At 35.0% G+C, this 18,413-nt stretch overlaps 1 protein-coding gene across 1 annotated transcript in view; it reads left to right on the top strand.

The window, feature by feature from the left end:
* Window positions 1–15,728, top strand: part of LOC111512635 (uncharacterized) — a 54,040-nt gene extending 38,312 nt beyond the window's left edge. The window contains exons 2-4 of the mRNA XM_074183655.1: window positions 1,582–1,783; window positions 9,994–10,165; window positions 13,651–15,728. Coding sequence (XP_074039756.1) covers window positions 1,582–1,783; window positions 9,994–10,165; window positions 13,651–13,853 — 577 coding nt within the window. The 3' untranslated portion in view covers window positions 13,854–15,728. The remainder of the gene's footprint in view (window positions 1–1,581; window positions 1,784–9,993; window positions 10,166–13,650) is intronic.
* The last annotated feature ends 2,685 nt before the right edge of the window (window positions 15,729–18,413 follow it).

Here is an 18,413-nt window from a genome sequence, read left to right as displayed (position 1 = left end):
ATTAATTTTTATTGTTGTTTTTATTTTATTTTTACCATATCATTGAAAAACCCACATTAATGAAAATGCAAAAAAAAACAATTTTCTACCACTTGTTGTTACTCAAAACTTATGTTAAATTGAAGAATATACTATCTTGAATTGGTTTCCTCATGCAACTACAATGTGCAGAAATTACCAATTTGAAGGCCTAAATAATTATGTTTATGCAGCTTACCGAAAAAATCATAATTTTCTACCACTTGTAGTAAGCTCAAGTAGCTATGAATTGAAAGAATATTACATTTTTTGTCCCTAAATGGCACTTTTGAGCTACTACAATCAGTGGAAATCAATAGTTTATAGGTTAGGTATATAGGCGGTGTGGAATTTTTTACCGAATACCACGCGAGGTCAAATTAATATACGGAAATAATTTGACCTCTAGTGGTATTACTGGTGAAAATCTTTTGGAAGTTCTTCGTATATTGGTGGTATGGAACTGAGATATATTTATCTTGGTTTTTGTCGTTTTTAAAAGTCGAGATTTCGTTCATTCTTTACGTAATTATACCCAATCAAATGTTTAATATTTTTGTCTCATCCACATCAACCATTTGTTACGTAAATTTTTCATGATTATTGAAGGTTGCATAATTCATGAATCGACAAAGGGATGTATCTTTTAGCCTGGAAAATCCGCTGTGATGGAATTATGTTATGTGACATTGTCAGGAAAGTTTTTCAAGTTTTATCGATATGTTGACAGATTCTGTCACTGATTGACAAGTTGGAGAATCATGAAAAGCATTCCAAAATATTCATTACCTATCTAGATTCTCGTCAGCGATGTGTTGAATGAAAAAGATATGTAAAAAACAACCTTCCAAACTTGAAGTTTCACTAATATATAAATGATACAAAATTTTATTTTTGCAAATAATTGCACTTCATTACATATAAATACCCCAGAAAATCTACACGAGGAAATCTCCAATATGATTATCAAAAATACACGAGTGAATTATTTTACAACAAATGAAAAAATTTCCTGATTCACAAATCTGTCAAAATACTTTGTATTCATTTCGATTCCTCTCTAACTTCTGATACCCATATTATTATTGTGGGCACAAATTTACCAAAAAAAGTATATCTTATGGGATAAATGTTCTAAAAACTGTATTTGCATAAACTGCGTACTATTTATTTTGGATTATTCCAACGAACGCTACGAAATGAAAGTATACTTGATAAACTGTTTTATAATCTTATCTAAAGGTATGTATAACGCCACGAAAAATATCTTCTCCAAAATTTCAGAATTATGGCACTTGTTTGTTGTTAAGTATTGGAATGTTTATGGTACGTGAAAAAATAATTAACAGAAGCCGGCACGTTTCATAGGCTTATCAATACTTTCCCCTAGTTCGATTCAATCTCAAAATAAAAAAAGTCTCTCACATGAACATTTTACTTTTGACGACTTTAATGATCCACCAAAAAGGTTTCAGAGTTGAATTGAAACATTGTTATAACTATCTGTAGATAACACATCGATATTCTAGTTATAATATATCAATTGTAAACATTTATTTTCAGGTTGTTGTTTGGTCTAGTCACAATCGTTGCTATCTGTTCGGCTCGTCCAGCGGAGGAAGATTATGCTGATTACGAAGAACCCGCGCCTCCCCCAAAGAAAGCCGTAGCTGCAAGACCTCTTCCAAACAGGAGAAACCCTTTGGCTGGAAGATCTAACGCAAAAGCAGCTGCAACCACTACAACTACTACAGCGGCACCAACGGTTTGTTAACTTGTTAAAGAAACATGTTGATCTTGGCTGAATAGCCACGGGGTCGTTGCCTATTGTTTTACCTATTGCTGTATAGATGGCAGCAATCTGTAACTCCAAAATCATCCATTAAAAATCATAACATTAATTTGCGTAATTTGAAAGGGTTATATTTTCAGGAGTGACTAATTTTTGGGAAAGAAGTTTTTGGCTTTCTTCTATTCTATTTTGATACAGAAAAATGTGGGAATCTTCCAAAGAAAGGAAGGAAGTGATCAATTTTCCAAGAAGTAACTGTATACATAGATGTGTAGATCATGCAAAGACGTAACTTTCAAAGACGTAACTGAAAGACCCTAAGGCAAGACACTTGCCTTAGGGTCTTTCAGCACCAATCTGGATGACATTATAAGAAAAAACACAGTTCATTCATAAATGACAATTTTATGTCACGGAAGGAATTTGATCTATTCATGTCATCGATGACATCGTAATGACTTTCATTCATTTATTTGATTAAATCACAACCAAAGAATCTTGTTTAAATTGAAAGGGTTATATTTTTAGGAGTGATTAATTTTTGGGAAAGATTTCTTTTACCTGGGATTTAATCAAATAGGTGAATGAATGTCATTACGATGTCATCGATGACATAAGTAGATCAAACTTATTCCGTGACATGAAATCGTAATTTATGAATGAAATGTGTGTTTTTTCTTGTAATCTTATCCAGATTGATACTAAAGAGCCCTAAGGCAAGAGTCTTACGGCGAAACATCGATGTCTATCAGTGAGCATGACAGTGTTCCATGTAAGTGAAATTTTTATTTTTATTCAGTATATTGTGTAGAAACTCTGTGAATGATATCTGATTCAATTTCATTACTTCCTTCTTTTCTTTGGAAGGTTTCCACATTATTCTGTATCACGATGGAGTAGTAGAAAGCCAAAAACTTTCTTTCCCTTGACTTGCTATTTTGGGGAACTGAAATAGTATCTTTTTAGATCGAAAATAATATCAGTGGTTGATTTTGAATTATTTGCCAGAAACTAGAATTGCCAAATTTCGCTTTTGGCTCTATCGCTTCTATTTCGAATTATTTAATTCAATGATATAAACCAATTATATTTCATCATCAACTTTATTCTTTTCAAATACGGACCTCTAGCTTTTCATCGATTTTCGTAGCCACTGTATTAACAAATTCAGCTATACATGTCTTTCTCGTCATCATTGCATGGTCATACAATTCCCGGCTACCTCAAAAAAGTAGGGACCAATATTGTTTGGATCTAAATCTCAAAGCTATACACACACCCCACATATGGGAAGAGTATATAATATACCAAGTAACAAACAGAAGAAAAAAATCTATGTTAAAATACTCCTGATCATCTACGTCTTTTATCTCATTAAATGTTCAAATTCCTTAAACACATATTTGCTCTTGCAATAGTTTAATGCAAGCACTCCTTATTCTTTTCTTCAATTCATCAATATTACCAAAAGGTGAACCGAATACCTTGTCTTTAACGACCGAGCCTCACAAGTTTAGGAGAGTCAGGTCAGATGAACGTATTGGCCATTTAATAGGACCTTTGTGTCCTGTCCATTGTCCTGGCATAGTCGTATCGAGAAAATCTCTGAAAATAGTTTTGTGATGTGGCGGAGCTCCATATTCAGAAGCAAATCTTTCATCAACTCAACTAGAGTCTCCGACAAGGATTACAAATATGTTTCCCCCGTAAAGGATGTAGAGACTAGTGATAATGAATATTTCTGTTAAATCATCCGTTTTTTTTTCGTGAATATACTCTCATTACACAAAATGAAAGGACTTTTTCTTGGACTATTCTAAGGATATTTTGTCCTTTGATGATTTTGATAGGGCGCTTTCTTTCGAAGATATAGGGTGAAAAAGAATTTCGAATGAATTGACGTGTTTTATTAACTTCAAATACATTTTCATCTTTTTTAGAAAATTTCAATGAAACCTTGTTTTTAAAGTTTACTAACGGTTTTTTTCAGAATGAGAGGCTAGAAAATAAAGTTGAAATACTGCAATTCAATAATGATTAATTTATTTCCAAATAATCACTGATCTTTTTACAAGAAATATTGATGAAGAAAAAGTTGTTCCTTTTAACAATGTCTTCATTATTGCTGGAATGATTGATGAATTCATGATCATTATGTAACCAATATGATTCTATGAATTCCAATAATAATATGTCAATAACTTATTCAGATTTCATAATGGTTTTATGCACAACTCATACTATTTACTACTTTGTTTTTCAATATTGAAACTAATATTCAAACGAGGATTATCTTTGACTACCGATAGCTTATGTCTAAAAGATTTTTTGATAGATTGAAGATTACGTCAAATTGTCAATATAGAGATATATCTGCCACACCATTTTTCAGGAAACATTTATTCTTCTTCTCTATTATCGCTATAGATAGATAGATAGATCTGTTTTTACGTTAATCAGTTCTATATATCTATCTATAGCGATAATAGAGAAAAATATAGATAGATTTTTTATTTTTATTTAATCACGTTATGAATATACATTTGTGACAAGTCATAGACAATTGGTACAAATTAGTGTGTAAATAGAAACAATATAAAAGCATCATCAAATATAAATTTTGAAAATGATTTATAATTATCAATTAATCAAAACAGAAAAAGATCCGTGGTTATTTTTGGCAAATGGATATTGGGTTTTCCATATATATTACTGGATACATTTTGAAACTGATTTTTCAACATTGATTCGTCTGCTACTTGAAATATATTGGTATTATCATAAATAAAAAATATATTTGGACTATTTGAATATTTTGTTGTTTCACTGATCATACTAAAAATTAAGATCGAACAAAAATCTTCTCAATCTTTGTTAAATTCAACAAAAACACATGCCAGAACTGTAACATTCTTTTTTATGGAGGTGCATAAGCGCTCCAAGAACGTAGTAATTTACGTTAAATTGCATTTGAAAAAACAGAATTGGGACGTATCCGATTAACAAATAAAATATTTTTTGAAAAGTTCGAAGTATATTGAGTTAAACCCCAAAACAATTGTCTGCTAGAGTTTACCACACCACTCTCGACTGAATCAAGTGGGTTGAGTATGTAGGACAGTCTGTCTGTCGAAGAAAACTAAGAAACATTAGTGATTATTCCAGGAGAGAACTAGTATGATTATCTGGTGAGAACAAATCCGGTAGAGACGAGCTGTTACAATCAATATTATTCATTCATGAGATACTGAGAATTTTAGAATATATTGATTTACATATTATTCCCGAAGGTTGAGTTTCATATCCCCTTTCTGGAAATGAAGGGTTTTGAATTTGTTCGATAAGGACTGTAGTTACCATGTGGGCCGGGTGTTAGATATTTAAAAAGAGAAGACAATTCGGAAAATTAATAATGGAAGACACCAACCGTAATTTGGTTCCGGAAGATCTCCTTACCTTGCCTTCTGATTTCATTTCCTAAGATTTGTTCGTGGGGTACTCCGGTGGCGATCCTGAAGGATGCTGTTTTGGTGGTAGATAATGATAATTTTTTCACCATACATTTAGCGGAACACACGTTTCTTGCGGAACACACAAATTTTTCCGAGCACACCTCTTGCTTGTCTCTCCTTTATATTTTACGACGGTCTCTAACGTCCGCGCGTATGTATAAGGCCGGTGTCACCAATTATCAAATGTTAGCAATAGTAATAATAATAATGGTGGAAAAAAAATAATGATAATGCTCTGTGGTGTGAAACACATCCGGAGCATGCCGCCTTTTCCGCCCAAAACTTTATATTCGGCGCCAGGGCTATTTAGCTCCTTCCCAGCCTGCTAACGAAGTGGTAGAAGTGACAGTTCTACCACTCGTTGGCAAGGCTGGAGAGGAGACTCGCATCATACCACCAATGGAGATGACAATCAGAACAGGCAGGGCGCTCCACATAATTGGGCCCCTGAAGCCACAAGAACTGGCTTGTTTGGATGCGGAGGTTCATAGTGTTTTTACAGAAGAGGCTGGCATCTGGCAAATCAACACCGCCGTGTAAAGCGTCGTCCAATCGCTTTCCGAATCGGAAGGACGAAATCTCGGCCTTGCGGTTCGGAAGATTCAACGACATGTACACAAGATGGAGGCTAAAATCACGTCGGCGAGACAACACGCGTCTCATATCCAATGTGTGATGTATTACAGAGCGGCCGACATGCCCTTATCTCCCGCAGTGAGGCGAATAGCTGCCAATCTACGACGTATCCATCACACTTTAAGTCAAGGCGTGCTGCTCACCACCAAACAGCACTGCCTTGATAGTTTACGAATGCTAGTGGCTGCTAAGAAGTCACTAGTGAGGCGAGCGAGAAGTATCGCGGAAAACCTTAAGTTCCGCGAGAAACCTTCTCGCTTATTGCTAGAGCCTCAACGTGTTGTGGATAATCCACCGACCGCTGATCAGGTGGAATCCTTCTGGAAGGATGACTATGAACACCCGCAGCCGCTCAACTTGGACACTCCAGCCCTAGCGCAGTTCGAAGCTTTCAACAGAGAGCTTCGACAGCCTGAGCTTAATGAACTGCGCAACCCGATAACCCCGGATGACGTCGAAGAGCCCTTATGGGTTCCAAGAACTCTGCTGCTCCAGGCCCAGATGGGCTGAACAATTATTGGTGGAAAAAAATACCAAGTACCCACCGCCATCTGGCCAGAATTTCAACTCATGGTTGGACGGAGAGCAGCCGATTCCGGATTGGTTTGTCAAGGAGCGGACCGTTCTTATCCCCAAAACCGGAGATTTGTCGATTCTTAAGAATTACAGACCGATAACATGCTTGAATTCGTATTATAAGTTGTTTACAAGCATCTTATACACACGAATACTCACCGCAGTTGACCGAGTGTTCGAACGGGATATATGAGCAGAGAGGGTCAAGAGAAGAATCGCTGGATGTAAAGAAAACCTGCTCATCGATAAATGTGTAACACAGGACTCGATATAATATAAGCGTAACCTCTCTATGGCCTGGATCGATTACCGTATAGTATTTGATACAATTTTGTATGAGATCATCTTGCATTTGCTCAGATGCCTTGCGGTACCCGACAAAATAGTAGGATGCATTGAACAACTGATATCACTTTGGCGAACTCGCTTCATCATAACATCTGGTCAAGCAAGAGTCCTGACAGGGTGGGTCACTTTCAGAAGGGGTGTATTTCAGGGTGATTCCCTCAGTCCCCTTCTCTTCTGCATCTCACTATTGCCATTATCCGTTGCGCTCAGAAATACTCGAAGGTATAACTGTGACACCTCCGAAAACTGGAGGTACAAGGTCACTCATTTGTTTCATATTGATGATCTTAAACTTTATGCCTCTGGAGAGAAGGAACTCCATCAGCCCTTGAGGGTGGTGGAAGAGACACGCATGCTATCGGTATGAAAATCGGGATAGACAAATGTGCAATGGTCCATCTCAAAAGAGGACGAGGCAGGGACTACGGAGAGGATGTGCAGCTCGTAGATGGAAGCATCCTACACCATCTGGATGTCGGAGAGACTTATACTTACCTCGCCCTCGGGGTGGAAACTTCGACAGATCTGGTCATCGGAACTGTCGAAGAAGAACAAAGTTGCTGCAACAAATATGCTTGCTGTTCCAATATTACTCTACTCTTTTGGACTAGTGAAGTGGACGTAAAGACCCGAAAAATGATGCATCTCTATAGGAGTTTGCATTCCAAATCATCCGTTCCACGGTTATACTTTCCCCGACAACAGAGAGGCCGTGGACTTTTGAGTTTGGAGTATCTACATGACAGATGGTACTGGATACAGCCTGTAGAATCGTCAGGAGTTCGGATCCTCTTCTCTGCATGGTCCGTGATCATGAGAGAGCAGGAATTGGAGCATTTCTCTTTAGGGCAGCTGCTCGAGCAGCTGATGAACTCGGTATAGTTTTCGACGCTGAACGAGGTGACCACAGCTCTGTCACCGAGTTGGAACCCGTTCAGCAAACAGCTCAGATAGAAGCCGCAGAGATCACCTTACTTCTGCGGAGATATAAGGATAAGCCAATGCATGGGGTCTTCTTCAATAATATTAGATACCTTGGCTTATCAAAGCGCCTGACGTTCGCTTTTCTCAGGTCGAGTGGGCTGAAGTCGGAAACTGAGGAGTTCATCAGGGCTTGCCAGGATGGTGTCTTCAACACCTCAGTCGACCGCAGTCTCGTGATGGGTATAGAAGTTCTTGATACAAAGTGCAGAGCCTGCCGCGAGGCGCCCGAGACCCTTATGCACTTGCTATCAGCATGTCCAGCGTATGCGGTCTCAGCCTATATCCATTGACATAACGCCAACCTAAGAGTGCTTAGGTTGGCGTTATGATCTTTGGGTCTCGGACCCAAAGATCACTTACCCCACGGTGTGGGGAGTGGTCATTGGTTGATACTGCAGGCGCGCCCTCCCGAATGTATCGGGGCTTCGGGGGATAGGGCCTGACCAACGCACACTACGGTGAGAAAAAAAAGATAATAATCATACCTGAACCTACATACAGTAACATGTGAATACCGAACAGAATTAATGACTAAACTCATGTCCCTCTATGAGAAGGTGAGTAGCACGTTGAGTTTATTTTGGAAACCGTTCCGAATGTACTTCTGATTTGACCTATGTGAATTATCGGATATGATCCACACGACAATTTGTAAATTCTTGACCTATCTGTGACCAAACTTTTGTTATTTTTTTTTGTCATTCATAATACACCTTTTTAAGTAAGTATTGATTTTTTTTGCTACGTTTACACCTTCATTTTGTGGGAAATTCAAAACATCCATACTAGATTGATCCAAATGAGTTGAAGTTCTGAAATTGTCAGTCTGTAGATCGTCCTATATTGGAATATGAAACAATTAGACGTTCTGATTGTTTGTCGCAGAGTTACTTTCAATTCAACAAATCGATTTGTTTCATCTATGAGGTGGAACATGACCAACATTTTCACATAGGTCAAACTGGAAGAACATTTTGAGCACGCATACAAGAACATAGTAGAGAAATATGAGTTTGAAAAAATCGTTTCTATTGTATTTGTTACTACGAGGTTATCATACAAATCCTCTCATAGAATAAATAATTACTCAGTATAGGTAATGGCCATACATTTATTTGCTTGTTTTCACCAGTACATAATAAATTGTTGTATTCGGTCTCTTCAGATTGTTGGATATTAAAATGATTGCAATCTAAAATTGATTTATCAATCATGCTTGAGAAAGCTATTGTAAAGTATGATTTTTGTGAAACCTTTTATATAGGGTCTTTCATTTAGCGCTTCCTTTCTTTGAATTTGAGTGTGTGTGAGATACCATAATTTTTTTATTAGTTTGAAAGACCTATTGATGCCATTATGTGTGGAATATAACATCGCTGAAGATGATTTTTTGATGAAAATTGGGGTCAGTAGCCAACTGCTCCAGAGCTCATTCAGCGAACACACTTTGTTGTTCTATGGTCGCAGGCCTAAGTTACAACGCAAAACTCGCCAAAATGTAGTCTGCCGAGTTCATGTGAGCCATGAGAAATCAACTGCATCGGATTCTCCTGCGCACTCTCATATACAGCAGCGATGTTTTTGGCAGATCTTGCTTCTAGTCGTCGTACGGGTGTTGATCTATCCAGTGGACCAGTGGACCCAAATTTATCCACCATATTGTTAATAGTCCTCTCGTTGGGACGATTATGGCGACCGTAAAATGGGCGGAGCGCGCGGTACGTTGTCCAAACAGAACACTCATTTTGATTAAACAGTTTTATCATTTTTTCAATCATGAATTGAAAATTGCTTTGGTATCTGTTAGCTTTTTAAAAATGCTCTACAATTTCTCAGTAAGGTTATGGTGATTTATATAATGAACTTTATGAATTTCAAAGAAATGATAATAATAATCATTTTTTTATCTGTGCTCGACACAGAGTGCATCGATATGAAAACAAAATATTTACCAAAGAATAGTTCAATATATTAGTTTTAGAATTTGTAACATCAATACAATAGCATTCATTTGAAAATGTTCCCCTTTCAACGATTATAATTTCGAAAGTCATTTCGTATAATTTTTGAGAAATTCAATGTCATCCTCTCAATCTTACATTTTCATTTATTCATTTCCTACGACAGGAAGATGAAGAGGTAGTTGATGAAGGAGATTATGAAGACGAACTTCCACCAGAAACAAGTTCAACTACACCGGCGCCTAAGAAATTAATCAAAGGAGGAATTGTCAGGCCGTTCAGAAGCAATGATGATCTTCTTGCCACCCTGAAGAGGAGGAGAGAACAAGTTGTCAGCAGTAAGTTTAGTAGTCATAAGAGCTAATGGTTTTTGTGATTACCATACGAAAATGATCTGTACAGTTCAAACGTTTTTCCAAGTTTCTTTTTAGATATTCAAAAATGCAATCTGGAAATTACTAAATAGGTGTGCAACCTCTCATTTCAGAAACAACAATTTTTTCTGTTTTATTCTGTTCAAATTCCTCACTTGAAACAATAGGAAACGTGTGATTCCTAACACGTTAGTGTAAGGTAAGACCTCGTTCATCCTTAGCCTGCACAAGTTCGTAGGGGTGCGATAGCTGATTAACAGAAAAACAGATTTCAAACAGATTTTTTTTAACAGGACAGGTTGAAAACCACTGGAAAAAATAGATTCCGAATTGCAGTGTATTCTCATATTCAAGATCAAGATTCGAATTTCTTTTTGAGAAGATACTTATTCTTAGACTAATAACAAGTTATGTTTTTGTTTTAATTGATTTTGGCTTAAATTAATATGGTATTTTTATATACCAGTCAATACAGAACACTTGAAAATGGAGAAGAAAGTTTTGACTTTCTACTTCTCGTGATACACAAAATGGGAGTCTTTCAAAGAAAGGAAAGAAGCAATCAATTTCAAAAAATCAACTCTATACAATGATGTGTAGATCATGCAAAAAAGCAACTTTCACATACAAACTGGAAGAGAAAACTATTTTTATATAAGTATTGAATTACACAATGAAGAATACTTTCGAAACAAATAATGAACGTTGAATTATACGAAAAACATTTTTTCTATTCCTTTTGTATTCCAAACATTCGTAACGGAATCGAATCAGATATCATTCACAGGATTCCTACACAATATAATTAATGAAAGAAGTAAAATTTTACTTACATGGAATATTGTCATTTTTACTGGTAGACACCCGGATGTTTCGCCGAAAGAAACATCCGAATACATTATAAGAACAATATTTCTGAATCTGAAGTTTCATGTTTCCACTGGACGTAGAAAATGTTTAATTATGAAGCCTAAGCTAGTCCTACACTCTTGCCATTACTAAACCGCAACCCATAACCAGATTCCTGCATGAGTTTCTAACAGCAAATTATTGATAATTCAATAATCTGTTGCACATTCACTTGCGAACGGCAGCTTTTGGCCGGAGAGCACTATAGGTTCATTAAAAAAGTCTTTTCATCAAATTCAAATCAACACTGAATTGGGGGCCACCCAACTTTGTGAAAATCAGTAGTAACGATTCGTAAAGCTGGGAAATTAAACGGGATAAATTGATGGGAATGTATTCTGTGGATTTGTTTGATTGATGGCCTTTTTATTTTGTAGAAATTCATATCGAATATAGAATAAAGAAAAAAACTTTTGTCTCATTTCTACTAAGTTTATTATATGTTACGAGCGGTTTCGGTTTATTAGTCCATTCTCAAGTTGAAATGAAAGAACTATCACTAATTTAAAATAATATTTTTAGTCACTCATTATTACATTTAGTCTACAAACTTTTTCTAATGGTATATTTGTTAAAATCTTGGTAACATTTGTTTGTAAGACATACAAAAATCATTAATTATTGATGTTTTCTATCTCTTTCATGAAATAAACAGAATATATTGCGCCAAGTAAAGTAGTTGGTTTCCTAGATTCGCTCCTGCTAATGGTATATAAATACCATTGATTTTCATAATGACAATTTCCTTGAAGTAAAAGGTAATGGTAAAAGTAAAAGTTTGATGCATAAATCAATGGTGTGCGATTTTGAATCCTAAATATAGTGTGTTTCTCAAACTAGTCATCGAAACATTCTAGATAGATAGATTAGTCATTCATTTCCAACGGACATAGACACCCAATTACTGAAAAGCTGAATTGTGAAACATAAGCACCCCTACGAACGACAACCCTCAGAAGTCGAAACTTGTGCGAGCTGAAGATTAACGAGGTCTTAGCTTTTAACGTGTGATTCCTAACACGGGTTGGACGATAGCAAGTGAAAATTGATCGTTCAGACTAGGGCTTGAACCACTGACCAACACGGCAGTCAATTCGAGTGAGTGAACAAAGCACCCACGTCGAACCGCCTGGCTACCAACCGCACATCATTCATAAAAAATTAATACTGTAATCGTTTCGATTAAGATTATATTCTTGAAATTATGTGGACCAGAATTAGAACGTACACTAGGTTTCTAGTAGGATATACATGTTGTATGTATTCAAGGATAAGACTCACCTGTATATATTTTTTTTAACAGAAAAATTATGTCTCAATCTTGCCAGCGACCTTTGTAGAATATTTATTCTATAGTTATCACAATGAAAGGTTATGTGTGTTCATATATAAATTTTCCCTTGATTAGGTTTCAGATTGTTGAGTAGAAGAGAGTAGTTCCCTCTCAGAATAGATTCTAGTTGCTTTAAATGATAGGAATTTTCAAAATTTTCTCTGAATACGTTCTATATTGGCCACAAGAGTATGATAAAGGAGGTACCATTCACCAGTAGTGAATGGAAATTGTTGTAGCAATGTTTTGGAAATATCTACTTCACCGCACCAAGAAGCCGTACCTACGTCCTATTTGCATTGGAGATAACTTGGTTAATGTGCGGAGGCAGAGTTATTTCCGGAAACAATGGTCAGTGCCCAGATTCTTGCCCTTTTTTCGCCTCTAATGTGTTCTTGTGGATTTTGTGATCAAACTCGATAATGTCATCCTTTTTGCTGAAAGACATCACGGTGTATTTCAAGATATTTAGGTCAAGGTGATTTCTAAAATAGCACGCATTAATCTTTTCAACAGTCTGGAGCATTTTCAATTATTCATGGATTTTAAGATTATCGGCGTAGAGCAAATTTGTTGAACTGATGATTTTTGAAAAATCACCAATAAACAATAAAAATAAGAGTGGCCCAAGGTTTGAATTTTGGGGTACGCCTGAAGTGACTATATATCGACGAATTGATACCTGTCAAATAAATATGATTGAAAAAGCAATAATAAGCTAGGATAAAAACTATAGCGATTGTATTTCATTAGTTCGGAATTCCATTGCACAATATGATATAAAATGGTTTGAAAATCCTGAAAGAATCAATAAAATTAAACAGAATAGCTTAAAATAACAATTATATTAAGCAAAAAACGTAGATGGCAATGAAATAAAATTCAAGCAACAATTGAAAGTTGAAAAATTAACAAGAAATGGAAATTAAAAATTGAGAGATTTCAAGCCAAGTTACTTCACGACATTTCGATTGTTAGTATCCACAATCGTTTTGGGGTGATGACTGTGGGTGATGACCGCCAGCCACGGGGGGAAAAGGCGCGTGTACCATTTCATCATTGTTTCTCCATGCACTTAAGTTTCCTGTGGGTGGATTTATATTTAGTATCAGCATTGCACCCGTGCGGAGCCGCTAGTGTTACATATAACTTTAATGTTTTCATGACATATAGAAACTGAAATATTGATGTATCAATAATGTTTCAGATAAAGGGAACAAACCCGTTCAGGAAGAAGAAGACTCGGCATCTGCTCCAGTAGAAAAAGAAGCACCGAAGAGAAGCTCTTCGTCCGGAAGAAAAAATAGGTTCAGTGCCAAGGAGAAACCAGAGAAAAACGCGGTTCCTGAGGATGAACCGGCACCTGCTGCCCCTGCAAGAACGGGCAGAAGGTTCTCTGGTAGAAGTTAAAAACTATTCTAGGTTATAGAAATTTGTGTTAAAAAAATTATGTAAAGTGCAAACCACTCAGTTCTTGTCTTTGATGAATCGAAAAAAAAATGTTTCAATATTTTCCTTGAAATGATGTAAGCGTAGTTCGTTGTCAAATTATTTTATCAGAAAATTCATTCTTTAAAAAGCGTAATATATTTCCTTTCATATAATGAATTTACAGCTAGAAGTGGAAACTTGATTTTTTTCTATGAAAACATAGTGAAAATGACTCAATGTTAAGTCTTGAATATTGACCATATCAATTCCATATCTGAGATCACGAATGAGTATTGAAAACGAAGTGGTTTCAAATTTTCATATAAATAAATCAATGGTCTCAGATATAATTGAAAATATCTGAAATAAACAATCAAATGAGTAGTCCACTGGTCCCAATAATTATACTTTAACAATACTGTTCGAATTCTTAATAAATAAACCCCTAATTAGTTCTTCATTTGTAATGTGTCAGGAATCACACGTTAAAAGGTAAGACCTCGTTAATCCTTAGCTCGCACAAGTTTTGACTTCTGAGGGTTGTCGTTTGTAGGGGTGCGACAGTTGGTTAACGGAAAAACAAAACAGATTGAACAGAATTCGCCTAATTAAATTCACTTTGCAAAAACTGCTACTATGAAAGCTTTGCAAATGTTGCCATCTTGATTTCCTACATGTAGCATTAACTGGGTATAATTGTATTTTAATTAACTGATTTGGAACAGATTTTGACTGTAGATTTCCATGACTGAAAATCTACAGTTGAAAAAGAAACTCGAAACACCTATTTTTTGACACTCCCAATTTCATGAAGCTACGAAAAGATAGCGACTGAACTAAAAGCAAATAAATATCGAAAGTAATCAATAACGGAAATATAATATGCAAAAGTTAGATATAGAGATATTGGAGTTTCTGTAAAATCAGAAAAGGTAAATGAAGTGTGGAAGCTGGTATACAAACAACTGGTATGTAAACAACCGTTAACGGAAAATTAAATTTTTACAAAACATTAAAAGAAAACAACGTGAAAATGCTTATGAAGAAACTGATAACGAAGTTACCACGAATTATTGAAAAAGTAGATATAAAAATAGTTCAGTTTCAAGACGATACTACTCCAACAGAACTATCTACATTAACTTTTTACAGTTGCAAAACCAGCAATGCTCAAACTGCTCTTTCAAAACTGTCTATGTTCAATTTATAATTCTAATATATTAATCTCATTCACATTCAGAAGTATTACGGTTCAGACAATAAAATGTTGTTTCCTTTCGTATTGTATATGACTAATTGATTCAACACTTCCTGAAATGAGTTTTTTCGACAACATATCGGGAATTGCAAGTGGACTACTCCAATGATTTGTTGATAAGTTCAGATATACAAAACACTGATACATTTAGAATTTTACAAGTCCTAATAGTTACATATTCTATTTGAAAGTATTTTATTCTTCTAGGAAAAACAGTGGTTTTTTATTACCTTTGAACAAAACTGTCTCAACCGACTTTGAAATACTCGTATGAAGAATTTAGGTTTCATCAATGCATATTCAAAATATCTCCGTTTTACTAACAAAATACTGAGCCAAGAAACATAGTGGTTGATACGATATGAATGATCTTTGGAAGACTCATCTTCACACCTAATAACATTTGGAACCATTGTTATAAAAAAGGAAGGATAAAAAAAAGGGGGACATTGAAATCTCCGCTATTTTTTTGTTGATTAGGTACATATTGATTTTTTGTTATAAAATTGTTAGCTATATTGTGAAATATAACTATTTGATATTTCTAACTTGTAAATAAATCGGGTTATTTAATAAAAAATACTATAGTTTCTTTATTCATTCTTATTTATTTAGATTTCAATTTGAATTCAACGTTGGGCCATGCAATTGATAGCCGAGTGTTTGCATGCACCATCACAACTCTTTATCATACTATCATATCATGGTAAGAACAAACAATAAACTTTTTCTTTTCCTGAAATTGTCACAATCGACAAAAACAAAAGTTACTCTCCAACCTGATCATCCAGACCGTGTTTCCATATTGTTTGTAGAATAACTCTTACATATAAATATTTGAAGTAATACATATCACCTATCACCTTTTTCTGGAATCTATATCATAGTGATTTAATTCCCGATCAAAAAAAATGATGTATTCCAATATTGTGTAGACAAACACCCAGGATTTTGTGGGTAACTCGCAAAATATCTTTTTGAATTGTTATCGATCTCTTGTTATCGATCTCTTGTTATCGATCTTTGTTATTGATCTCTTGTTATCGATTTCTTATTGTCGATCTCCTTCAGGCGATGAACATATATTTTTTGAAAATTTGTCTTCTTTATTGGACCATCTCTACCAGTCCAAAGTCAATATCATTGTTGGTGGTAATTTGAATTTTGACAGGTACAAAAACAGCCATTTCCTTACAATGGCCACCTCACTATCGGGGTTCAACTTGAGTCCGATCAAAAGATGGCCATCACGTATCACGAGCACATCATGCACGGTCATCGATAAAATTTTTATAAACTCCGAAAACGAAGGGACATGTGGAGTATGTAATAGTGATATCAGATCACAGATCAATTAAAAAAAAAAGTATACCCAAAATAATTGAAACCGATCCAAACAACATGTTTGAGAAGAAGCTGCTGAAGGAATTACATCATAAAATTTAACAATAAACTTGATACTGAAGACTGATCCAATATTGATTCTGCTCGAACCTTTGAGGAGGCCATCGATTTTTTGATGATACGTTTATGTATAATTTTGATAAGGATTTTCCTTGTGATGCACTGTTTGGAACTTTTGGTGTAGTAATGAATATTACTGGAGTTTTTTTCCAACACCAATCCGTTATTTTAACACCACGACACATGTTTCGATCAACAAGTGATCATCTTCAAGATGAAGATCAAACTAATCATACTTGTTGCTATTGACCGAATTGACTATGTCAACAAAACCCTTGATTTCTTGAATTTAGGAAATTTTGAAATGCTGAAACGTGATCCAACTAATTCTTTCCAAAGACAAGTGAAAGATTTTTTGAAAAATTCAAACATACTGTTTAGTGAAAGGAAAAAGTTCAAATTAACATTGATGAACCCCCAAATGCCAAAACTATATTCACTCATAAAACTCCACAAACAGAGTTATCCAATTAGACCTGTGGTTTCTTTTGTCACTGCACCACCATTGAAATTATCAGAAAGGCTAATCAATATCATCTTGAACCATTGTAACTTCCAACCAAAATTTAGTCTACGGAATTCATATGACTTAATCAATAAAATAGAGAACATACCTCTATCAGACAATGCAAAATTAATATCCTTTGATGTGCATAATCTATTTCCCAGCATACTTTCTGGTGTTACTATTACTTTAATAATAGAATTATTAGATAAAAATAGAGTGAACTCAATCATAAAACGAGAAATAATTGACCTTCTGTCGTTGTGTCTCAAACAAAATTATTTTCAATTTAACAATATTTATTCCTCTTCAAAAGGTTCAATTACGGGAAATCCATTAAGCCCCATACTTGCAGAAATTTTCATGGATAATCTAGAGAAGTCGATTTTTAAACATCCTTTGATTAAGAATTTCTTGTATTGGCATAGATATGTGGATGACGTTTTGGTATGTTTTACAGGTACTGAGAGGGAAATTAACAAAATTCATGAAAACATTAAATCACTATTTGCAGATGACATAATGAGGAAGATGAAGTTTTGATTAAGAATGAACGAAATCTCGAATTTTAGAAAGGACAAAAACCAAGATAAATACATCTCAGTTCCATATTACCAATACACGAAGAACTTTGGAAAGATTTTCAAGGAACTGGGTATGAAGGTGGTTTTTAAAACAAGTCATACACTACAGAGTCTTTTAGGAAGTCCAAAAGAAAAGTCGAGAATTCGGAAAAGTCTGGAATTTACGAAATCAAAAGTAAGGATTGCGATGCAAAATATTATGGACAGACAAAAAAATCTATTATCATAAGATATAAGAAACACATAGCACACTTAAAATATGGAAGACCTGAAAATTCAGCAGTCGCCCATCATATTTTGCAACAAAACCATAGCATAGACTTCATTCAGTTCATTGAGATTAGTTAGACAAGTTAGCAACAACAAGCATCTACTGCCTATGAGAGTATAGAATTAAGTAAACATAATGATATTATGAATAACGATGGTGGACCACCACCTAATAGTATACTATATAGCTTGTTGAAAGGGTATTTCATTTATTATATTTATTAGATAGATAAGGTCACATTATAAAATCAATTTGAGACAAGTAGATAAGGCAAATTGTAAAATTAATTTAAGAAACTCAAGACGCAGGTAAGAAGAACAGGTATCTATGGTATAAATAAGAATAGCTTTGTACGTATAATTAGTTTGATCTTCCTCTTGAAGATGATCACTTGGTGATCGAAACACGTGTCGAGGTGTTAAAATAACGATTTGATGTTGGGAAAAAATTTCAGTAA

This window comes from Leptinotarsa decemlineata, unplaced genomic scaffold (assembly GCF_025532065.1).
Source record: "Leptinotarsa decemlineata unplaced genomic scaffold, Ldec_3_MD MMD2_tig00026340_RagTag_RagTag, whole genome shotgun sequence".
NCBI lineage: Eukaryota > Metazoa > Arthropoda > Insecta > Coleoptera > Chrysomelidae > Leptinotarsa > Leptinotarsa decemlineata.
This window is presented reverse-complemented; position numbering and strand designations above follow the sequence as displayed.